The 27,055-nt window shown below is 34.5% G+C and overlaps 2 protein-coding genes across 2 annotated transcripts; both read left to right on the top strand.

Annotated features, from left to right (window-relative positions):
* Positions 1-18,867: 18,867 nt before the first annotated feature.
* On the top strand, positions 18,868-20,690 carry LOC114321055 (uncharacterized). The gene is made up of 4 exons (XM_028268188.2): positions 18,868-19,233; positions 19,376-19,937; positions 20,122-20,497; positions 20,621-20,690. The coding sequence occupies exons 1-4, from the start codon at positions 18,868-18,870 to the stop codon at positions 20,688-20,690; spliced, it is 1,374 nt and encodes a 457-aa protein (XP_028123989.2).
* A 54-nt stretch (positions 20,691-20,744) lies between these two features.
* On the top strand, positions 20,745-21,263 carry LOC114283950 (uncharacterized). The gene has a single exon (XM_028226821.2). It carries the CDS (start codon positions 20,745-20,747, stop codon positions 21,261-21,263), a length of 519 nt encoding a protein of 172 aa, XP_028082622.2.
* Positions 21,264-27,055: the final 5,792 nt, after the last annotated feature.

Here is a 27,055-nt window from a genome sequence, read left to right as displayed (position 1 = left end):
CTCTCAAACCTCCATCTTCGATGCCGAACATCTCAAACGTCTTCGTCATCTGTTCCAGCCACTTATCAGCCTTCAGTGGTTCCTTAGGATCACCCAAAAACTCATCTGGATTCGACCAGAAGAACTGCCTCTTCAAAAAGGACGCCCCAACTTCAGCTACTTGGGCCTGGACTTGATTCCCAACTCTGAGAATGTCCATGGATTCCCTCAATGCTCCGACCATTTCACAGGCTAAGGCGCTTATGGCCTGTTGACCAACTAGTTCGGCCACATTGGCCTGACCAACCCCTTCCTCCTGTGCCGAAATTTCATCCGGTATAGGTATCTCATGCCTCCTAGGCCTACCACACCTACCACCACGACCTCGTCCGGACATCCCAATGAAGATAATAAGCAGATTAGCACATTTACAAATGTGCCGAAGCTAATTCACTCGCGTCCTAATACGATGGACAACTGTAATTCACTCCACATAAGCATAGACCCACATAAACACATACGAATTTCATTTCCGGATAATGATCGTCCCGTGGCGTTGCTAAAGTTCCAGTTAGAAACGGTAGTGATCGAGTGCCTTTCCAACAGGACTCTTAGAAACACATGGGCCTGATCAACATCCTAGAAATTAAATCTTATACCCATATAATCACATAAGCATGTTATCATATAAGCACATATCATCTATACTTAAGTCTCTAACAAGCCAGACAAACACATTGTGGTACTAACCACTTCCCACGTACCCAAAGTATTCAAACCCGGTACGCTCTGATACCAAGTTGTAATGCCCTCAAAATAAAGTGAATAATCCAACCCATGAGATTCATGAACATAATAGAAAATGTTATACTTCCATTCATCAGAGTTTATATTACAAGAGATATTACATGCATTACACTTTCATAAATGTTCATTCTGAAACTACAACATGTAGCACTAGTTGATTACAAAAAAAAAAAAAAAAAAAAAAAAAATGCTCCACGGCTTACATCTTTCCAAGATATCACTTGGTCGTAACAAAAAAAAATCCTAAGCTCTATACATATAAAGTCCTTGGCTTGAATAAACATTTAAACACAAAAATAACAAAACAAAGCCTCAAACTCCTAAGTCTTCCCAAGCTACGCCCTTGGAGGAGGCATGCCACCTGTATCTAAAATGGTTTCCCAAGTAGGGTAAGCCAAAGCCCAATAGAGATAAACTAACACAATATATGAGATTTAACTAAAATATAAATGTCAAATAAAAGTCCAATACTCAAGGCCAACTTACATTCTCCCCATTACCATTCATTATTGATAACCACATCTTAATCCATTTCCATTCATTCATTTCAAATCAATTCATAAGTTTAGCTTCCTATCATCTAAACAATCCCAAATGAGACTACAACTCATTCATTCACAATTCAATAACAATCATTATTCAAACACTTCAATTTTCTTGCCATTTTACGGATTCTCGTTCGAGGGAATTGATACCCAAATATACACAGATACGGTTTCTGGACTTTCACCCTAGACACTTTGGCCAACTTAATTTAAAACGGAGTCCATCCCCTATCTCCTCCCAAACAATGGAGTACATCCCCTATTTTCTCCCAAACAATAATACATATACAATGTATTTAAAAGCGTAGTCATATACAATGACTATCCAAATCACATATTCAATGGTTCAATCAAACCGTCATATTCAATGACATAATTCAAATGACCATTTTCAATTCACCTAGTCCTCATATAATTTCTACAACAGTCATAGCTATCCTCCACTGATAGCCCAAAATAGATATTTCTAAACGGATGTACAATTTATCAAACAAATAATTTATCAAATCTTTCATAGGTGAGCGATTTATCAAATCCAACTGCACCATTCATTCACACATCCTCCCAATTTCATATTTCCCATATCAATTTCATTATTTACACAAAATAGTTATTTAACACAAATTAGGGCAATTTTTTCCCTTTTTCAAATATCAATCCCAAGTCCAAATTTCATCATTTTAACGCATATAACCTCATATTCAATACCCCATATATATATATATATATATATATTCATGGAACCCAATATAAAAATCCCTCTTTTAAATTTTGGACCCAAACCCTAACTTCACCCAAATCCTCCAAATTCCACCACTTATACAAAATGACAAATACCTAAGTTAAAAACCATAACAAGGCATAGAATATCCCTACCTCAAGTGTATAAGCTCAAAGGAGATGAAGAAGAAACTCAAAAGTGTCCAAACTTGATTTTGCTCGGATCAAGAGGAAGCCCACAAAATGCTCTAACTCTTTATCAAAGGGAGTAGGGTAGGGAGACCCTTAGATCATAGAGTATTTGTAGAGAGAGAGGGTGCCGGATTAGGGGTTTTTGGAAAAAAGAAGATCATAAAAATGATATAATTTTGCTCTGCTGCAAATTGATATATGCGACCTTCGCTCGAGTGAAGAAGTTGTTGCTCGAGCGACCAAACAGAACAAGTGACCTTGCTTGAGCGCAAGAAGTATCACTCAAGTGCAGAATGCAAAGATTTAGAAGTTTTACAGACGCACACGCTCACTCGAGCGCAAGAAGCCTCGCTCAAGTGAAGAACTTCACCTACCCAGAAATTCTGCGTCTGGGAAAGAAACCTGGGAACTCTCAAATCTCGTTCGAGCGCAAGAAGCAAATTTCACAAGGCTCGCTCGAGCGAAGAACCCAAAATTTAGGCAGCAGCAATCTGGACCTACTAACAACCAATCTGTTCCAAACACGTCCAACATGCTCCAAAAACTCAAATTCAAAGAGTTAAAGGAGGAAAACAAGACATGGATACAATAGTAAACCACGAAACGCAAGTCCGGAATGTAACAAAGGTCGGGTCAAAACCGGGATCGCTATAAGATTTTATGCCATGTCTAGCTCAATTCTAATACCAAAAATCTAACTATTGTCCATTCTTTCATGAAAGTCAAAAGGGAAACTATACTTTTATGTAAAATGAAGTCTAAGCCTTCGTTTGTGTAGGACTTTTTTTGCCTAAATAAGCATAAAAGGAAAAATAAGCTAAATAAGCCAATGAGATAAATTGTCACATCTAAACCTTAATCATTTCATTTTTTCTCTCACAAAAGTCAAAAAAGTTAACCCAAACGAACTTTTTAGTCCAAAGCTAAAACAGTCTCAACTCAAAAAAACCAACTAAAAAAGCCATAGGCAAACGACAACTTAATATATCATTGGGCTAATTTTCATATAGGATAAACTAAAATTGAAATAATTATAAAACATAATGTATTTCATTTTGGAAAATTTACTCATAAATCACATATAGGGGAATGTTGATTCATTTAGTCCTAAAAATTTTCTTATAAGCCAATTAGTCCTTTTTTGTTTTGAAAAGTTGTATTTATTTGATTTGGTGCCATTTGAATTTAAGTGAATGTCCTTTTATGATTCATTTTTCTAATTTTCTGATTCGTTTTTGGGATGAGAATGGAAAGGGAATGCGGGAAAGATTCTTTTTGGGGGGATTGATGGCTGAAGTGTTGATTGTTGAGTGTGGGAATCTATATTTATATTACTGACTTTTTGATAGTACATTAAGAGTGTTACATTATAGTGCTACATTAAAAAAAAGTACATTAAGGAGTTTTGTGTATTACATTGATTAGAATGTTACGTTTGGGGAAAATACATTAAGGAGTTTTTTTTGGTATGTTAGTTGTTACGTTCGGAAAAAATACACTAAGGAGTTTTTTTTTTTTTTGAATGTTACGTTATTACGTTTGAGAAAAATACACTAAGGAATTTTTGTGTATTACATTAATTGGGGTATTACATTTGAAAAAAGTGCGCATGAGTTTTTTGAAATATTATGTTGTTACGTTTGAGAAAAGTACTATTTTATGTTTGAGAAAAGTACACTAACGAATTTTTTAATATATTACATTGATGTATTACGTTTGAAAAAAAACATAGCAATGAATTTTTTAGTGTTACATTAATTGGAGTGTTATGTTTGGGAAAAGTACACTAAGGAATTTTTGTGAAATGTTACATTGTTGCGTAGTGTGTTACATTAAAGTATTACGCTTTTTGAGTGTTACATTGGAATGTTACGTTTGGGAAAAGTACTGTAAGGATTTTTTTTTTTTTTTTTTTTTGAGATATTACATTTAGTAATTTTAACATTATGAGAAAACTCATATTTGTCTTTTAACACATAACACACGCGTGTTTATGTTTGCTCCTTTATGTAATTCACACTAGAATGGAACCTTTGGGTCCTTAAGAAAAATAGAAAGATCAAACAGTTCATAAGAATATTATTTGGAATTTATTTGAGCTTCACCCATTTTTGTTAATTTTAAAAATTATATTTTATTATTATATATATATATATATATATATATTTTACTAGATTAAGTCAAACACTGGAGAAAAAATACATTGAATTCAATTAAAAGTAAAAGCAAAACATATATTAAATTTAAAATCATATTTTACATATGCTTTAATAAATTGGATTGGATGTAATTATGTAAGAGATTAAAAATTATTATGATACTCTTTAATGGAAATAATATTAAAATATATAACTTATTTTTCATTATACAGATTATCCGTATCAATTTCGTATTATACAAATTTGATACTAACCCAACCTGTTTAATATTTGTGTTATCGAGTCGTGTCATATATGTATTGTGTAAGGAAGCGGTCAATCCTAACCTGCAAATTTTGTGTATGATTCGAGTTGTATTGTAGTGTCGTGTTGCAAATTTCCATCTTTATTAGAAGGGTTTGATTTCTTTTTAGTTGTCAACAGAAGCTACTAGTTGGTTTAAAGACAGCACTATATGACGCTCCAAATGCATTATGATTTGTGAAACGATAAAATTTATAATTTTATATTGAATAATTAAAAAATATAAAATATATGTATATATATATATAAATTTGTGATTAATCTAGAGTATGGTCATGTGATGTCCAAGGTCTAATCAATAATTTTTCAGTTGTCAAACCCTATTAGAAAGTATAAAAATGATTAAGAACTCTAATAAATGAGCTTTAATGAGTTTTAATGGAAGTAGATCCCATTATGAAATGATAGTTTGACCTTGTATTTTTTTTTTTTTTAAATTCTCTATCATATTATTAAAGCTCAATTAAAATTCTAAAATTAGAAAAAGTATCAATGCTTTAGAAAGTACTTGTGGTAACCTTTGCTATGCGCGGTATATAAAATAATTAATAATATATTTTTATACAAAATAATATAAATAGTTAAATTTTTGTATGTAAATTATGAAAACAAAGAAAATTGAAATTTACAATTTAAGTTCCACAATTTTATCACAATTTATTTATTATTTTATAATTTGTCACAAATTTAATCATCTAACTTTCGGCTGGAAAATTGGTTTATATAGGAATATTTTGGGCCAACTTTGAGCCCAAAATTGAGTGGGCCCCAAACGTCTTTTGGGGTGGGTCCAAAGAGGTGAAATATTCCTTGTCGCGTGGCAAGTCACACGATGAAGACGGTTCGTCAAAACCATTTATGAGTAAATGGAAACATGACGTCATTTTCGGGTTCGTGGAATAGGAAATTTAAGTTAATAAATGTGGGTTTCTTTGGAAAGGGTTGTCCCACATTGAAACTTTAAGAGAGTTTATTTGTGTATATAAGCTCTAGCCTACAACACTTGGGTTGGGCCCCAAGGGACACCCCAAGTTTGTAGAAGGGAGGAGTTATGGACAAAGTGAACCTTAGCCAAACCAACACATGCGCGCGTGCCGCCGCTGTCTGTCCGGCGAAGCTGAGCCGTGCTGGGCGCGGGTGTGGGTTGTGGGTCGGTTCTAATATTAATTTTTTGGACAAAATTCTTTTGAATTTATTTCAAAAATTATTGCGGGAATTTAATTCCAAATTTGAATTTGAAATTCAAATTTTTTCCAAACATTGTGTCTCTTCCATAACAGATTTTGAACCCAAACTGTTTTTCAAATCCAGACAGTTAACAGATTTGTTTTGAATAGTAATTGCATCTGTTCATTTATTTCTTTAATAGATTTATTTCCAAACAGTTTTGAACAGTATTTTAACTGCCCGGCAGTTACAGCTTCAAGTCTAGACAGTTTCCAAACTGCCAATCTGTTGAAACAATTGCAGAATTGTTTGACTTTTGAACCAAATCAGTTCAAAATAGTATCACACCTGTTCACTTCCTCAAAGCACCTTTTCGGGTCAATTTTATTGTCTATAAATACAGCCATGATTCCAGTAGTCTAGGATTCGAAAAAATCAGTCTGAAAACTTCTTTTTGCTGTCCAAACTTTGTTTTGTTTGCATTATTCTTCATTCTAGTTTTAGAGAAAAAATAAAGAGAGTATAAGAACACAAGGTTCTAGTTCGCCGTACAAATTTGTGTGGAGTGCTACTACAAGTTTGTGAAGATCATTGTATCTTGGGAGATAGACGCCACTCAACCGTAAGCACCGTAGCGGGGCGAATCTGTCTTAAAGAAAGAGTGTCACACACTCGACTTGGTTTTTAATTATTTATTCAGTTCAACAAAATAAATTCTGTAAGTTTTATTTTATTTTGTTTGAATTATTTCAACTTGTTTTATTTACATAAAAGATTGTTCCAACAATCTTAAGACAGATTCAAATTATTCTGTTTACAGAATTTTTCGTTTGTTCCCTTTTTCATTCTTCGTGTTTAAGAAAATTATTTTCTATGGATTTACAAAATAATATTCTGGTTGGAAAAACAAATAGTGATTATATGCTATTTGACAGATAGTAGTAATATACTGACTATTTTCTTTGACAACTAGTAGTAATATACTGGTGTCATTAACAATTTAGAATATATTTTTGTGGAATTTTGTTAGAAATTAATTTTGGTTTTCTTAATTTATTTCTGATTTTTCATTAATTAAAAAATACTGTGTTAGTTTTTTTTTTAATTATTAAAGTGTTTACAGAAATTTAATTTTCTATGTAGAATTAATTTGGTTAAATAAAATTTTATTTTATTTCCAAATTAATTGAAAAATAAAAGTTACATTCTTGTTTCTTTTCTTTTTACAGAATTTAATTCTGTGAATTTGGATTAATTTTCTATGTCGTGTAAATTCTAATTATAATTTTGTTTTATAATTTAGAATTGATGGCTACTGAAACTAATGCCCAAACAAGTACTACTGTGGTGGCTGCAATGACGCCAACCCCTTCTCCTGTTGTAACAGTACCGGTAAATCACGGTGAAAAGCCAGAGAAGTTCCCAGGAACTGACTTTAAAAGATGGCAACAGAAAATGTTGTTCTATCTTACAACTCTGAACCTGGCTCGTTTCCTCCGTGAGGATGCTCCTATTTTGAAAGAGGATGAAACCGACCGGCAAGTGGTTGCTGCGGTTGATGCCTGGAAACATGCTGATTTCCTTTGCCAGAACTACATCTTGAACGGACTTGACAACACATTATACAACATCTACAGTCTTGCCAAGATAGCAAAGGAACTTTGGGAGTCTTTGAAGAAAAAATACAAAACGAAAGATGCCGGCTCAAAGAAATTTGTGGTTAGCAGATTCCTGGATTTTGTAATGGTTGATTGAAAAACTGTGATCAGACAAGTTTAAGATTTCCAACTCATTCTGCATGACATTCACGCAGAAGGCGTCTCTCTCAGTGAATCCTTCCAAGTTGCAGCCTTAATTGAAAAATTACCACAAGGCTGGAAGGAATTCAAGAACTACCTCAAACACAAGCGCAAAGAAATTTCTATGGAAGAATTAATTGTGTGTTTGGGGATTGAGGAGGACAACCACAATTCTGAAAAGCGGGCTAGTAAGCATCCTATGGAGTCTAAGGCAAATGTGGTGGAACATGCTTCAAAAACCAAGAAACGAAAGTCTTCTGGAGAAAGTTCATCACAAGGCTCTAAAGGGGGGGGGGGGGAAATAAAAAGTACAAGTTTAATGGCAAATGTTACATCTATGACAAAGAGGGACATCGGGCCAAAGATTGCCGTAGCAAAGGCAAAAGCAAAAGAAGAACAAGCAAGAAGCCTGCTCAAGCCTATATGACCGAAGTGAACAAAATTTCCAATGGTGTAGATGACATCAATCTTTCTGCAGTTGTTTCCGAGGCAAATCTTGTTGGAAATCCTAAAGAATGGTGGGTGGCCATTGGTGCTACTCGCCATATCTGTGCCGACAAAAAAATGTTCACATCTTATTCTACAGTGGACAATGGTGAACAACTTTTTATGGGCAACTCCTCAACTTCCAAAGTCGTAGGACATGGGAAGATTGTTCTCAAAATGACATCTGGAAAGGAACTCACTCTCAACAATGTGTTGCATGTACCGGATATTCGCAAGAATCTTATTTCCGGATCTCTGTTGAGTAAGAATGGGATTAGGCTAGTTTTTTAGAGTGATAAATTTGTACTTATTAAGAATGGGATGTATGTAAGAAATGTTACATGTCTGATGGCCTTTTCAAGTTAAATGTAATGACCATTGCACCCTCAGTTATTAATAATAATACATTTTCTTCTTACTTGCTTGAGTCTTCAAATTTATGGCATGGTAGACTAGCACATGTTAATTATGGATCTTTGTGTAGATTAATTAATATGGAATGTTTACCTAAATTTGATATTGATTCAAATCATAAATGTGAAATTTGCGTTGAGGCAAAACTATCTAAAACTATTTTTCATTCAATTGAAAGAAGTACGGAACCACTTGAATTAATTCAGAGTGATATTTGTGATTTTAAATCAATTCAAACTAGAGGTGGGAAAAAGTATTTTATCACTTTTATAGATGACTATACTAGATATAGTTATGTTTATTTAATTCGAACCAAGGATGACGCTTTAGAAACTTTCATTCAATATAAGAATGAAGTTGAAAATCAACTTGGTAAGAAAATCAAGAAACTTAGAAGTGATAGAGGTGGCGAATATGAATCACCTTTTGGTGAATTTTGTAAAGAACATGAAATAATTCATCAAACCACCGCTCCTTACTCACCTCAGCAAAATGGAATTGCTGAAAGGAAAAATAGGACTTTAAAAGAAATGATGAATGCCATGTTAATATGTTCTAGATTACCTCAGAACTTGTGAGGGGAAGCAATACTTTCTGCTAAAAGAAAGTGAATCAAACACCTTATGAATTGTGGCATGGAAGAGTACCATCCTACAAATACTTAAAAGTGTGGGGGTGTTTGGCTAAAGTGGCTATTCCTAGTCCTAAAAAGACTAAGATAGCTCCTAAGACCATTGATTGCATTTTCATTGGTTATGCCAAGAATAGTAGTGCATATCGGTTTTTGATTTATAAATCAGAACATACCGAAATGCATGTAAATACTATTATTGAGTCTCGGAATGCATTTTTCTTTGAACATGTGTTTCCGAATAAGATTAGACAAGAGACTAGTAATAAGAAAAGATTTTTCGATGCTATTACTAGTAATGATCAAGAACAAGATCAAGAGCAAGATCAAATTGATGAAGAGGAACCTAGGAGTAGTAAACGTGCTAGAACCTCAAAATCTTTTGGTCCAGATTTTCTAACATTTTTGTTAGAAAATGAGCCTTTAACTTTTAAAGAGGCTATGTCCAGTCCTGAAGCTCCTTTATGGAAGGAAGCTATCAATAGTGAAGTTGAATCCATCTTGCAAAATCACACTTGGGAATTGGTGGATTTGCCACCAGGTTGTAAACCTCTTGGGTACAAGTGGATTTTCAAAAGGAAATTGAAAGCGAATGGATCAATAGACAAATACAAGGTAAGCCTTCTGGTCAAAGGTTTTAGACAAAAAGAAGGTCTTGATTACTTTGATACATACTCACCGGTTACTAGAATAACATCCATTAGAATGCTAATTGCCATTGCATCTTTATACAATCTAGAAATTTATCAAATGGATGTGAAAACCACTTTCTTAAATGTTGAGTTAGAGGAAGAAATTTACATGGAACAACCAGAAGGGTTTTCTGTTCCAGGGAAAGAAAAGAAAGTGTGTAAATTGGTTAAATCATTATATGGTTTAAAACAAGCGCCAAACCAATGTCATGAGAAATTTGACAAGGCAATGATGTCAAATGGATTTAAAATTAATGAGTGTGACAAATGTATTTATATTAAAAACACAGACAAATGTTATGTCATTGTATGTCTTTATGTAGATGATATGCTTATCATAGGTAGTAATAATGATATGATTAAAACTACTAAGAAAATGTTAAATAAACATTTTGACATGAAGGACATGGGCATTGCTGATATAGTTCTTGGTATGAAAATTACCAAAACATCAGAAGGATATGCTTTGTCACAATCTCATTTCATTGAGAAAATACTTGACAAATTCAGCAAAGATGATGATCATCTTGCTAGAACACCTGTAGATGTTAATTTGTTTCTATCTAAGAATGTACAGGAAAGTATTTCTCAATTAGAATATGCCCAAATTATTGGAATCTTAATGTACTTGATGAACTGCACTCGCCCGAATATAGCTTATGCAGTAAGTAAATTAAGTAGATACACGAGTAATCCGGGAGTAGAACACTGGAAAGCAATTATAAGGGTTCTAAGGTATCTCTGATTTACTCGTAACATTGGGCTGTATTATACTAGATATCCAACAGTACTTGAAGGATACTGTGATGCAAATTGGATATCAGATACTAGACACTCGAAGTCCACCAGTGGTTATGTTTTTACTCTTGGTGGGGCGGCTGTATCTTGGAAATCTTCCAAACAGACTTGTATTGCTAGGTCTACTATGGAATCAGAATTTATAACGTTAGACAAAGCAGGGGAAGAGGCAGAATAGCTTTGCCACTTCCTTGAAGATATTCTAATTTGGCCAAAGCCGGTGTCTGCTATATGCATACATTGCGATAGTCAATCAGCAATAGGTAGAGCACAGAGTCATATGTATAACGGTAAGTCTAGACACATTCATCGTTGACATAATACCGTAAGACAACTACTCTCTAATGGAATTATTTCCATTGAATATGTGAAGTCTAAAGACAACATAGCGGATCCACTAACCAAAGGGTTAGCAAGAGAGTTAGTTGAGAATTCATCGAGGGGAATGGGACTTAAGCCTATTAAATAAGAGTTACCATAACGGCAACCCAACCTAGTTGACTGGAGATCCTAAGATCTAGGTTCAAAGGGACAACCGAGTTGTGTATGACTCAGAAGGATCACTGGGGAGTTAAACTCCTACCCATTTCTATGATGAAATAGTGATGACTGCAGCGTTTTAGATTAAGTAAAATTTTAATGATTCATATATCTAGGTAAACCTAGTAGAGTATAGTAGGATACTCTTCATAAGAATCACCTATGTGAGTGTGAACTGGGCCGGTTCTATGAGATTTGTGAAGGGCTACAATTCTCTAGAACACTCATGAAAGACCAGGTTGTTCAGGGTCAAAATGAACACAATAGTGAGAACTTAACTGTGTCTAGGGATATACTGTGTGAGTTCTGTTGCCTAGGTTTACACAAACGGCTGAACAGTTCAAGACATCATGTTCACTGGTTAGCTAGTAAATCCGATAGTGTCTCACAAGGGAAGGTTCAAAGCCAAAAGATACCTATCCTTTGCAGAATATTTCCAATTTCTGTACTCTCTATATTTATATCATGTTGTTGCATTTTCTCTCCGTCAAATTCCATTCATGTGGGAGATTGTTGGAAAATTAGTTTATATAGGCATATTTTGGGCCAACTTTGAGCCTAAAATTGAGTGGGCCCCAAACGTCTTTTGGGGTGGGCCCCGAAGAGGTGAAGTGTTCCTTGCCGCGTGGCAAGTCATAAGGTGAAGACGGTTCGTCAAAACCATTTATAAGTGAATGGGAACATGACGTCGTTTTCGGGTTCGTGGAATAGGAAATTTAAGGAAATAAATGTGGGTTTCTTTGGAAAGGGTTGTCACACATTGAAACTTTAAGAGAGTTTATTTGTGTATATAAACTCTAGCCTACAATACTTGGGTTGGGCCCCAAGGGGCACCCCAAGTTTGTAGAAGGGAGGAGTTATAGACAAAGTGAACCTTGGACAAACCACCACACGCGCACGCGCGCCGCTGCCGCCGTCTGTCCGGCCAAGCCGAGCCGTGCCTGGCGCGGGTGTGGGTTGGTTCTAATATTAATTTTTTGGACAAAATTCCTTTGAATTTATTTAAAAAATTATTGTGGGAATTTAATTCCAAATTTGAATTTGAAATTCAAATTTTTTCCAAACATTGTGTCTCTTCCATAACAGATTTTGAACCCAAATTGTTTTTCAAATCCGGACAGTTAACAGATTTGTTTTGAATAGTAATTGCATTTGTTCATTTATTTCTTTAACAGATTTATTTCCAAACAGTTTTGAACAGTATTTTAACTGCCAGGCAGTTACAGCTTCAAGTCTAGACAGTTTCCAAACTGCCAATCTGTTGAAACAGTTGCAGAATTGTTTGAATTTTGAACCAAATCTGTTCAAAACAGTATCACACCTGTTCACTTCCTCAAAACACCTTTTCGAGTCAATTTTATTGTCTATAAATACAGCCATGATTCCAGCAGTCTAGGATCTGAAAAAATTAGTCTGAAAACTTCTTTTTGCTGTCCAAACTTTGTTTTGTTTGCATTATTCTTCATTCTAGTTTTAGAGAAAAAATAAAGAGAGTATAAGAACACAAGGTTCTAATTCGCCGTACAAATTTGTGTGGAGTGCTACTACAAGTTTGTGAAGATCATTGTATCCTGGGAGATAGACGCCACTCAACCGTAAGCACCGTAGCAGGGCGAATCTGTCTTAAGGACAGAGTGTCACACACTCAACTTGGTCTTTAATTATTTATTTGGTTCAACAAAATAAATTATGTAATTTTTATTTTATTTTGTTTGAATTATTTCAGCTTGTTTTATTTACACAGAAGATTGTTCCAACAGTTTCAACCCCCTTGCGAGAATTGAAAACTTAGATGAGCTCAACCCAAGCAACTTCAATCGAGCTTAAAATTTTTTAAAGATTGAACAACATAGTTTTTTATTAAGTGATGACTTATGCAGAAATTCAAAAATTCAAAAATTCAAATTAAATTTGAGTAGACTTGAGTAGAAACACCAAATAACTTGTGCAACCAAAACAAAATTATATATATAAATATATAAATTATTTGCTAAGTTATTTTTTAAATAATAAATAAAATTAATTAAAATTTTATATTAATGAGAAAAAAAAAGCAATATACTTTAGATTTTCAATAGAATTTTTCTTGAAAATATTTTAAAATACACATTTTAGAAAGGGATCATCAAATAAAGGGTTGTTTGGGAAGTGTCATATTAGCTCACTTTTTTATCTTGTTATCTTTTTTGGGTTACATCACATTTTTACTTTTCTACACAGCTCTTTGTAAAAAGTAAAAAAAATATACTTAATTATCCATTTTTGAGTCACATCACACATCTATTTTTTTTTTTATATATATATTTTTGTAAAAGGTAAAAAAAGTATACTTATTTAGCACTTTCTAAATTACTACTAAGTTGATATTTAAAAATTTACTCCTTATAATGACATACATAATTTAAATATGATTTTTTAGAAATTCTTTTTAATTTAAAAATTACAATAAAATATTAAATAGAATAAAAACAAATTTCTTACAAAATAAAAGTATTTAAATAAAAAAAGTTAAGAAAAAAATTTAATATAGTATTTTCATTTAATCTGAAAATAATTTTAGACGAATAATAAATTTCCACCTATAATGCTATTTTTTAAATGAATTTTTTTTAACAGACTATCACTTTTAATATAAAAAAAATTAACGTTTCTTTCTAATTTATTTCAGCAAAAGTAATTTTTTAACAATTTGAACCAAAAATATCTTTATTCTTTATTTTAATTTCTTTAATTGACAATTGAGATATAAAAATAAAAAAAATAAAAAAATCTAACAAAATCTACCATGTTTGGTAAGTACTAAAAAAGTTATGTTTTGTTCTTTCGTCAAAAATATATATATATATATATATATATTAAAAAATATTATTCTTCACGTCCTTATAGTTTAGATGGATATAATTTTTTTTTATAAAATTTAAAACAAAAAAAGAAAAAATAATAATAACGATTAATAATTTGAACACATGTATTTAAAACATATTATATTTAGACCAATAATATTATGACATATCATTATGACACATGTGAATATTGATCTTATTCTAATTTTAGTAATACAATTTGAAGAAAAATTTAAATTTGAAATTTTATTTTATAATTTAATAAGGAATGCAAAATTTAAGGAATGAATGTTGATCTCATTCCAATTATAGTAACATAATTTAAGTAAGAATCCAAATTTGAAATTTTATTTTAAGAATACAAAATCAATTTATAGGTCAATTATATTGTAACACGTATTAACAAAAAAATTAAACAAAATAAAAAAAATGAGAAAAAAGAAGAGTTAATTATCTAAAAGTCCTATTTACAAATATTATGATAACTCAAGTCATATCTAAGATTTTTTGTACTAGTAAGTTCTATATAGTAAAACTGATAACATTATTAGTTTTTCTCAATTTTTTAAACTAAGAATATTATTAATTTTGAATAGTAATGTTTCAGATAATTGTTTTACTAACTGATGGAAAAAAAAAAAAACAAAGTATAAGATTAAACATTTTGCCCTTTAACTTATTGGTTTGATTTAACTATCTTATAAAATCGATACATTATTAGTTTTTTCTAGTTTTAAAACTAAGAATATTATCAGTTTTTTAATTTTTAAAGGTTTTTTTTTTTTCCCAGTTTTGCACATTAATTTTCCATCATCATACTCCATTATAGACAAAAAAAATTTAATTTTGCACAAAAAATAATTAAGTTTTTCCAATTTTCTCAAAAACAAAAGAAAGTGTTTTTTTTTTTTTTTTTGAAGTTTTTTCAATTTGAAAGTTGATGTTTTAAAGTTTTTGAAAATCAAAATAAATGTTAAATCATCATGTTTCTATATAGATAATCATAAATAATTAATAATTATTATTTGAAGGGTAATTCCGATTATTTTATTTAAAACTTATATATTATGGGATAGGGTAAATTACATTGACACCCCTTGGGGTTTATCTTTATTACAGTTCCCCCCTCACCTTTTGGAAATTACATCCCCCTTCTTGAGATTTAAAGTTTCATTACAGATTGGCCCATGAGGTTTAAAGTTTTATAACAGTTTCTCCCCTCACCGTAATGATCATCATACATAAAATTAAATTAACAGGGGGTTAGTGTAATTTCCTAAATGTGAGGGGGTGAACTGTAATAAATATAAATCTCAGGGGGTGTCAGTGTAATTTACCCAATGGGATAAATCATTATAATTTTAAATGTAAATTAATGGAATGCTTTCCATATTTAGTGTCCCCAAATTTGAATTTTGAAATGGATTAGTGTACTTTTTATTTTATATATTTGATATACTTTCCATTTGAAAATCATAAATCAAGAAATATTAATTATATATATACATATATTTTGCTTGAATGAAAATTATAGATAATTTTTTTAATTATTTAATTTCAAAAAATTAGAAATTTTAATTTGAGATATTGGAGCTCCCACAAGATTTTTGATTAGAAACCCTTTTTTACTTGTATAATATATAGATAAATAGATTTAATAAGAATTTAAATTTGTTTTAGATATTTTTTAATATACAAATTAATTTTTTTAGATTTTATAAAAAAATAATTTAATAATCTGATTACTAATCATAGTGTATGAAAGAAGTTAAAAAGAATGTAATAGTAGGTATAGAAAAAGTCAAAAATGTTTATAAGTTGGAAGAAATTAATATATGATGAGATTTTATTTTTTTTAAATCAAAAAATTAAAAAATTAAGATTAAATATTACAACTCTTACAAAATTTGAATTAAAAACCCAATTATCTTTACAGTTGCGTTTTGTAGCTCGAATTTTCCATGGCTCGAGTGGCTCAAAATCCCAAAACGACATTGTTTTGGGATCCCCCCCCCCCCCCCCCTTTTTCTTCATCATTTTCCATAACTGAGCATAACTCAAAAGAAGAAGAAAGAAGAAAGCAAAGAAAGAAGAAAGTAGAGCAAGAAGAAAGAAAAAAGAAGAGAAGATGAGATCATCAACAAACACACACACACACACACACACACACACACACACACACACACATCTAGAGATCACCAACATGACATCATCATCATCAACACACACATATCTGAAGATCATCATTGTCATCATCAACAACCAATACATCATAGAGAAGAAGAAGAAGAAACACACAAATCAAACCCCCCCAACACACATACACATCTGCAAAATCAAACCCACACACACACACAAACACAAATCAAGCTCACACACACACACACACACACACACACACATATACAGATCTGGAAGTCAAATTCATGAAAAACACACACACAGAGTGGTGGTCGCAGCAGTGGTGGTGATGGAGTGGTGTAGCGGCGACAGTGGTGGTCACCTGCGACCGTCTTCCCCCTTTCTTCTCTTTTCTCTTTTCCTTCTCTCTCTCTCTCTCTCTTCCTTCCTCCCTCTCCCTCTGTGTCTGCTTCAGATATAAAAGAGAAAAACAAAAAAAAAAAACAAAACAAAAAATGGCATCATTTTATATATTCGAGCCACTTTCGAGCCAAGATTTTCGAGCAACGAAGTATTTTTCTTATCTTTATATAATGTATAGATTTGGAAATCTAAGAGGTGTAAAATCTTTTGTTTGAAAAACGAGGCGTTTTCCTTGTCTCTCTCTCTCTCTCTCTCTCTCTCTCTCTCTCCCCTCTTACCTCTCTCTTTTCACTAGACATGAAATCTCAGCCAATATCGAACTCTGAGTCTGGACTGACTCTTAACAAAATTCCTTATTACAGCTGAGCTGCCGTTGTCAAAAAAATTATGTTGCGCACGGTTTTGAGATGCGTGATATGTCAACACACCATTCACACGCATCATGGTGCCCTGTTTTGATGTTTCAATGTTGTTCTATTGTGATTGTACCATTGATATTTAAGTAAAAAAAATTTATCGAATATTGATTTTATTATTTAAATATCGGTATAAATCGTTTTTCTCATTACATTATATTGAATTGTATTGATTGAAACGGTTCAATTTAATATAATTTAATCGGTTTAATATTTTTTAAATTTAAACTATCTTTTGATATAGTCTCTCATTTATATAAAAATATTAAATTAGTCATTTGTTAACCTTTTCAAACATATCCTGTCCATTCATTTAATAAACATTTTACAGTTTTTAGATTAACAAAATTACAAACAAAAACTAATAATAAATATTAAAATTTCAAGAATAGTGAGTTAGAATTCAAATTATATAAAAGAAGGGTATACTAACTAAGATTGTACAATTCAAAAAAAAAAAAAAAGATTATAGGGATGACAGGTTAATTAATTGAGATTAATAATTTACTATGCTTATTAATATTATTATATCATTAAATTATATATATATATATATATTATAAATATAATATATGTTGAAGTGGTTAATTTCAATTTAGTTCAGTACATAAGGTGCTTAAATTGATACTAAATCGAAAATCAAAAAAAATTAAATTTAAAAACCGCACAGATCAATTCTTATTTTTTAAAAAAAAAGGACCAAATATAGACGATTTGATTTAATTCAATCGGTTTGTTCGATTGTTATTACATCTTTAGTTCCAATTAGGTTTTTACTTTTTCAAATTGGAAATCTTTTAGTACATTTTTTTTTTTTTTGTTACAAGTTGTTTTTAGCAAATATTGGGATTGTTTGGTAATTTGGATTTGTGATTTTTTGATTAAAACAGTTAATAAAAATAAAATAGACTAAAATAATTAATACAATAAAGGGATATTTACCGATAAATCCCATCCTACAAACAGTTTTACCAATTTGTCCCATTTTTATTCTATTGTTCTCATTAGTCCTATCAGTGAGGAAATATATTCATTTTTTATCCTATTCATTTGTTTTTATTCATTCAGTGGGACAATTACACCCTTCTTTTCACGCAGCCTTTCCTTTTACGCATTACCCAATTTGTAGGGATTAATTGCACAGATTTTGGTATTTCGTATATTTCTATTGGTTGGACATTTGGGGTGTTACGTTAGGGTTTTGGGAGAGGTGTGGGAGGTTGTGTGTTTGTTTTCTTGACACACGGACGACTCTGCAGAAGTTTGTTGTCGGTAATGCCGAGTTGCCAAGGTATGTATGTGTGTTTCTGTTGTTGCGTGTTTGTGTGGTTGATGATTTCTTGTTTTCTCTTGTAATGGTGATGTTGTTATAATGTAAAACACGAGTAACCACAACCAAGTTTCAGAAATATCCATTGGGTAAAATGGAATTGTGGTCTTCGGTTTGGTGTCTGTATCTTGGTATGTGGTTTGGTCTGTGTCTGTTAATCATTTTTCTTTGTAATCAGTGTGACGAACTGTTGTGTGTCACTGTATTTTTCTGTCAATATGTTTCTCTGGTTACACTACTGTGGTTGGTGATTTCTTGTATTGTTTTGTAATGGCGATGTTATAATGTAAAACACGGGTAACCACAACCAAGTTTCCGACGCCACAATGTCACGTTAAGCACATTCCAATTCCATGGGTATAACCGAATTCACATTTTCAGTTATGTACCGTGTTCATACATTAAGGTCGGTATTGGTGGTAATCGTAGCTTTCCAGCATGACGTAGTTATTTTTTCACAGGTATGGACACACATATTTTGTTGGTGTGTTGTTATCGCAACATGAATGCTGCGATCAAGTTGTATTTCCCGTATCGATTTGACGATCTTCTCAATTGTGTGTGCCGGAAATTTGATGGTTTAATAGATGCTAATGTGTCCATGTTTTTCAAGATGCCGGAATACAATAACTTCACATTACAAAATGACATCGATATAGACAAAATGGTTTGCCTTGCATGGTCTTTCCGATTAGACCACATTGATGTCATCATTCAATCTCGGATAACGCAAGGTGCCGATGACATTGGTGACGCAGCTGCAATCCCACTAGCTGATACGTGTAACTTGCCTGTGCTTGTAGATAAGTCAAACATTGATGATGACCAACAAGATTTGCTTCCCAAATTTTGTCCCCATGCCGATAAGGTTTTCCTGTCTGCCCAATGGGTTCATCACACACGTCGAACAAAGTTTCGAGGGGGGAGCCAATGAATTGCGTTCTTTCCTTCGCAAATATGCGGTTGAGTGTGGATTTGGCTTTAAATTTCTGAAGATTGACTCTGTACAGATCACAGCGGTTTACATGATGAGGGAATTGAAAAACTGCATGTGGTCTATACATGCACGAGTATTAGGTGCTGATGAGTTTTTCTACATTCGCAAGTGGAATAGGGAGCACAGTTTCGGTGTTGCCGTCCGAACAGTAAAAAACCCAAGGGTTGCGTCTGAATTAGTATGTGATGTTATATTCGAACGGGTACATGACAGACCGCTCACACGTCCGACCGATGTGGTGTACGACCTGAAGAAAGATTATGGATTAGAAATTAGCTACCGGGTCGCATGGTTAGGCGTTGAGAAAGCGCGTGGCGAAATGTTTGGTGCACATTCCATTTCATTCGATCAATTGCGGTGGTATAGTAATGTCGTTATGGTCAACAATCTAGGTAGCTACATAAACATTGACTATGATGAACAAAATCACCGGTTTGAACGATTTTTCATATCATTCAAAGCATGTATTGATGGGTTCAACCATTGTCGCCCTTTATTATTTTTGGATGGTACTTTTTTGAAGGGTAAATTTAAGGGCAACTTGCTAGCTGCCAGTGCGAAGGATGGCAACCAAGGTTCGTTTTCAGTTCTGCACTGGTAATACATTGTTTTTTCGGTTTGTCACAATTTGTATGGGTTTGTGGCATAATAATGTCACGCTTGTATGACTGTTATGTGGGTTAGTCGCATAATTTTGTCATGTTCGTCATGCTTGCCAAGTAACAGCTTTCTACACAGGTTTATTTCCATTGGCAATAGCAATTGTGGTTTCTGAAAACACTGCAAACTGGTTCTGGTTATTGCAACACCTTGCCAACGTTCTTAGCAATGACAGGACACTTACATTCTTGTCTGACCGTCACACTGGCCTCATCGACTCAATACCCAAAATATTCCCGTCATCACACCACGCGTTTTGCTTACAACATTTGCAACGAAATCTGCAGGACAAGATGAGGTACGTCAACAGTTCGTACCGAGCGGGATTGCTAAGTAAATTCCGGGCATGCACATATGCACCTACTGTAACAGGATTCAATGCCAACATCGAGACATTCATCAAGTCTGGGAGGAATGTGGCAACATCTTTTCTAAAAGATATACCCCCACAATATTGGGCAAATGCTTATTTCATGTACGCACACTCTCTTTATACTTAAACAGTTACACACAGCACAACTATTACAACATAACGGTTTCACATTCTAACAAACAACATACGTGCGTGTACGTAACATTTATTTGAACTGTGTAACAGGGGTGCACATTACTGCGAGATGTGTTCTAATGCTGCTGAGTCATTCAACTCATGGATCCGTGAAGCATGACATCTTCCCATCACCCAAATGGTTGATAGTATTCGGACAAAAATCATGAACCAAATGTCGAAGCGCAGACACAAGTCAGCAGCATGGCCTGGAGTTCTATGTCCCAAGATAGAGGCTCGATTGGTGAAAGCATATAACAAAGGAAGGACATGGATTGTAAGCCAATCAAATGATAATGTGTACGAGGTCCATTCGTATCCATCAGTGTTGGTTGATGTTGACAGGCATACGTGCTTGTGTTTTCAATGGCAAATTAATCAGTTACCATGTGCACACGCAATGGTTGCAATACGTAACAGTGGTAGAGATTTATATGATTTGATTGAGCCATTTTACCATGCAGCAACATACCGACTATTATACGCTTCAAGCATAACCCCTATTCCTATTGTTGAAAAACCATCATTCCAGCTGGACGACTTTGTCATACACCCACCCGTTGTTAAACGACCGCCAGGAAGGCCAAAGAAAAAACGTATGCTTTCTAAGGGGGAAGAAGTGCAGTTAATTCATTGCGGACGTTGTCAATGCATGGGGGGCCACAACAGGAAGACATGCAAAGAACCAATTTAGCATACCGAACATTGACGCATCTTTTAAGTTTTCAAAGTTGTAAACACTTATCGTAGTCTAAACTTTTGCACCATTAATAATGTTGTGCCACCTCCACAACACCTACCACATCGTTATGTGTGTGTTTTTCCCGTTTACATGTTTGATTTTTATGAACATTTGCAAATAAAGGTATGTCACAAATACCTACCTGTCCTCTACTTTACGAATATTTTTCAACTACTGTGCATCACACAGCCTTCTTCTCCTGTCACTCGCAATAATGTCTTGTTCTACATCACAATCATTTCTCAATTTTCACATACCATTTTTACATCCAAATGCTTATTTCAGATCCCTTCAATCCAAATGCTTATTACAGGTAATTTCATTTCATTGTTGTGCGTTTTTTTATGTTTCCTACTTTATTTATGAACTCGTTTTACCTCGTCACTTTTATGGCATACAAGGCAAATTTTCCTGTAGTACTTCCTCATTGCCAAACATTTTCTTACACAACAATGAAAACCATATCAACATGTGTTTGTTTGTCCGTTTACATGTTTAATTTTTGTGCAAATTTTGCAAACAACACTGTGTAACACATATCATACCCGACCATTTAACTATCAACACTAATGTATTGTTCTTCTCAATAATTCCTCGTTGTAAATTACAACCAACTCTCATTTTTATACGTAACAATTACATCGAAATGCTGATTCTAGGTCGTTCCAATCACAATGCTTACTTTAACTGCATTACACTTCATGTCTGTGTGTTTTTTAATGCTGCCTATTTCATTTCCAAACGTACTTCACCTCGCTAATTGTTTGTCATAAAATGCAAACGTCCCTGCACTACTTCGTCATTACGACATGTTTAATTACACAACAATGAAAAGCATATATGCCCATATTATCGGGCCATTAACAAACAATAATAGTCACCACAACAACTACACCGAAATCCCGCCAGGAATCCACATCAATGGCCAATACATTGATTGTTAAGACATCACATAACCACAAAAACCATGTTCGCATATTCACATAAGTCATCCACATGTAAAACAGCATTACTCCTACCAACATAAACACATCCAAAACCCACACTGAAACACACAACAAACATAAGGTGCATCCAAAAATGTAATTCTTATTAGACTTCCCCAAAGCCCTATTTACCGACACACAGTAGCCACACATTATCCCAAAAGTAAGTAAGCATGCCAACCGCGTATCAACATCATAAATAACACTAAACTATAAGTTGGCACATCTTGTGCACATAACAAAAACAAAATGCATAATCAAACTTCTAAAACCAAAAATAAAGTTTTTGATATTAATATTAACTTTCTACTTTCAAAAAGACATTGTTATAGCAGCATCACATCTTCAATCTTTCAGCCCCATGATCGGATCATTGATGAACCCCTTAACCATATTCGCTCGTAAAACACCGCCATTGTTATCTTGCAGAGAACGGCCCACATCTGCATGGTGCACGTACTGTCTCATAATAGCACAAACAATGACTGCACAATCTAGCCTGCGCAGGGGGGTGGGTGAAGGGGGAAAGCAAATAATATAATGTCAATGTGACAACCATCAATCTTTCCAAAAAAAAAAAAAAATCAATCTATTTGGTTGCTGTAACAAATTTAAATATACGTACGAGTCCGCTTTCTGTTGGGGGCAGTTTGCAACAGCCTCTAAAGGGTGGTTGAAAGTTTTCGCAATGCTCATCGCATCCATCCCGTCCTTACGTAACGATCCCTTCGTGACATTTGACACACGCTTTTTCTGTCACACAACAAATTAACCAAACAAATTACATACATAATTATTTTTCTTCATCACTCATTCCTAACCAACAAAATTCCCAATCAAATGCAACGTTGACATTACCAAACAAGTGCTTCATTGTAATGCACATCTGTTCAAGCAGATAAACGTGGTCTCATTGGATTAAAATGTTGCCAACTTCCATCCTCCGTATCATACACCACAAGAGTCCAGTGTGTGTTGTGGTACACAGGGAAATGTATGTACCGACACTCCTTCGATGTTGAAAAAATTTTCAGCACATACTTCTCAACTGACTTCATGTTGATGTTCCTTAACATGTCCTGCAACATAGCCAATTCATATTGCATTTAACAGTTCACACAATACTACGCTATTTACCAACAAGACAAAATAACTAACCATGCACACACTGCTGAAAAAATACGATTTGTCAACCACATCTTCCCTCTCATCAACCTTTGACTGGTTTATAAACAACAGTTCTGCATACGCATCAATCACCTGCCATAACATCTCACCATGTTCAATACACATTGACCACAATCTCACGGGATTTTAATACCACAACTATAGGTTATATTCATACAACAAAAACAAGTAAAATAAAAAACAAACAAAACAAAACATTGAACCCAACTTACATTGCCACGCAGGCTGTCGCCCCGTACAAGATCATTAACATCAATGAAGTAAACAACACCACTCACCTTGCTAGCCCACATTACAGCCCTACATACAAACCACACAACAAATCAACATAATGACGTTAAAAGAAATTAAACACAAAACCATGGCTACACACAAATGCATACCCATCACCATCCTGCTCGTACGCTTTGGTTATTTTTTTTTTTGTCTGCCGTCGTCATTTTCAAAGCCCTAAACCGGTTGTTCATGTCAAAACCAGACCACTTCTTCTCAGAAAACACAACGGTTTCCACATCAACGACGACATCATTCACACTACATTTGTCATTGACCTCAATAGCATCCACGTGTGTACCAGACTTTCTCTCACGCCCACAAGCCAAAGGATACTCATAATCTAACAATTTTCATTCTTTTCTGACTTTGTTCTTGATGTTGCGGACGAACGAATTGTGTATACCCATACCTTGGACGCTTTCCACCATGTACGGTACAACTTCCATTTCAGTATCTGACACATCTACAGCACTTGGTCTACAAACATTCACCGGGCTAGAATCTGACAACATGTGCACGAGAACAGATTCTTATTCAGCATTTTTAGTTCTAGTAGCTGCAATCGGCGTGACATCGTGAACCACTATCCCACCAATCCCACATCTACCAAAAAAGTTAACCCATCATCATCGCCAGCATTAACGTTATGGTACGCTTGCGTAGCACGGTGAACCTGTTGATCAGCCAGCTGATCTTCAAGTACTGATATTGCCTCCATCAATTCCTTATTTTCAATTGTCAACTTATGTATTTCATCATCCTTCACCTTCAACACACACCCGAACCCGCCAACAATGTTGACAGCTTGTATCTCTAATTTTTTTCTCAAATTTTCAACTTCTTCCTCCAGTTTTGCTATTGTAACATCTTTGTTTTTGTTTTGCATTTCAAGTGCTGCATTTGCATTCAACGCATCATCCAGCGCTGTTGCACAACCAACACCTCCCTTCAACGAATGTAATTCGCCACGCGTATCAACATCCTGCCCCCCAATTACAGTCCCCAGCGCACACCTCACGCCAACCCCACCACCACTACCACAAAGAACATCCTCAGACAGCCCTACATTTCCCTCCCTCAAGCCCTCATTTTTCCCACTTTTCACTGCTTCAGCTTCACCACAACCAGGACCATTGTTTAAAGTAGTGTCATCTATTTCTTCTCAACCCCCACCCTGTACTTCAATGTCTGTTGCCAACATGTCACGCTCAAACTCCAACGACCTCAACTGGTCGACACGTACCTGTCCAGATCATACCACACATTAATACAACTTACAACCAAATATAAAAAAATACAACCTAATACATGTACAGACACACAAACCACAAGCAACTACGTATTACGTACCTTGAATTTGCCTAGTGCAGTAAAATCAAAACCCCGTGACCTGGATAGCAAATTCCCTATATCCCATTTCAGGAACCGAGGGCACATATTCTCCGTTTCGGGTTTACATATTGTCGAATGTTCACAAAACCAATACTGCATGGCAACACAACCAATTTAACAGAACAGTTACCTACATATAACAACCCACAACATGATAAAACAATTTATGCATACATATAGGGATGACTGACATACCAACAATGCGACCACACATCCGGTCACCTTCTCTGGCGTACGGTAGGAATCTTTGATCGAACCCATCAGTGTTTGCAATATTGCCCTGATCCAATCATATGTCCGTTTATGATGCAAGTTATCAATATATCGCACAAAGGCCCAACTTATTGTCTCACTTGAATTGGAAAAAAAAAATTTCCCACACACAAACAGCACCAGCAATTTCATCGTGTCCTCTTCGTCCACCCGAGTCCGACCACGCACAGCTTCTTCAAACAATGTTTTTACCAGCTTCGAGGATATATGAACGGCGTTGTGGCATCTACGTTGTACAAAATCCGATACCAGCCTTTGGAAAGGAGACAAATCAAGGCACCTAATCCCGCATTGTATTCCAAATAACAGCCTTATGTCGCCTCTACCAATTTTCACATGCTTCCCACCAACCTTAAATGCGTTACATTCTTCATCATATGTCCGAATAATCTTCGATACAAGCTCATCGTACTTTCTAAAACTATTATGACTGAGCTTGTTAACACCGATTGCCTCGATCATTATCCAAAAAGGGGTTCTTCTCAACTATTCGAAATGGCCCGTCCTCAACGGGGACATTGCCACAATCTTCACAATCCCCGCAATAGTCGAACGAAAATTAATTTGTGTTGTCACAGTGCGTGGCACAACAGCTGCAGCTTTGCCATTCCCTTCGATGCCTGCATTATTAATGACCTTCGTCTGCTTAAACAATATGTGACCCTGTATCTTGTTCACACCCATGTTGTTCATCTCCACGCCCCCCCCCCCCCCCCCGCCCCATCAATTCATTTTCGCTCACATGAATGCGTCCATGGGCTTCGTTGAATGTTAGTACCTGCAATACAAACAAACAAAAATTAAAAACCTACTCAACAAAACACAGCATACGTCAACCAAACGGAAAACACACACATTACCACACTACGCGGTCCAACAACAACTACTTCACCCCAACACAACAAAACAACATCAAATTAAAACATTAAGGTTTACACCCATAGTTGCTCACAATCCAACAACCCAATGACTGTCACACAAACACAGACACAAACCTACAAACAAACCCCAATCATGACACAACACACACCCACCAAGGACTACAAACCAGACTGGTCAACATACACACACACAACAAAACACAAACCCAACTAGGACACACACACCAAAACAAGGACCACAATTTCCATTTTCCCCCAATGTACAGTCCAAAAACAACTATTGGACCCCAACGCAAGAAAACAAAAATCAAATTACAACATTATGGGTTAGACCCACGATTCCACACAAGAAAACAAACAAATAACTATCACACAACCAAAATCCAAAAACAAACACACAAACCCAAACCACGACGAACATACACGACGCATAAAATGACCAAACACGGTAAAACAAATAAATGTGTCACGACGATTATACACACACATCCTAATCGTAAAAACCCCTAATTATTTTACCCTAACACACGAAAACATATGAACAATATACAGGGATGGGTGATACAGAACCTGTCGTCTTCATCGTTCCAACAACGACCACTAATAACGACACACAACAAATCACTCATACGGTGTTGTCCCCTTGCAGCACCTTCTCCGAAAACCAAAATCAAAATGCCCCACCGTATGACAGTCACACGATCCTCTCGCCACTGACTCACATATAAACCTTCAGTCAAAGACGACA

The sequence above is a fragment of the Camellia sinensis genome, chromosome 3 (assembly GCF_055761805.1).
Source record: "Camellia sinensis isolate YWXY chromosome 3, ASM5576180v1, whole genome shotgun sequence".
Lineage (NCBI taxonomy): Eukaryota > Viridiplantae > Streptophyta > Magnoliopsida > Ericales > Theaceae > Camellia > Camellia sinensis.
Note: the sequence above shows the minus strand (reverse complement) of the source record. Positions and strands in the feature narration are given on the sequence as shown.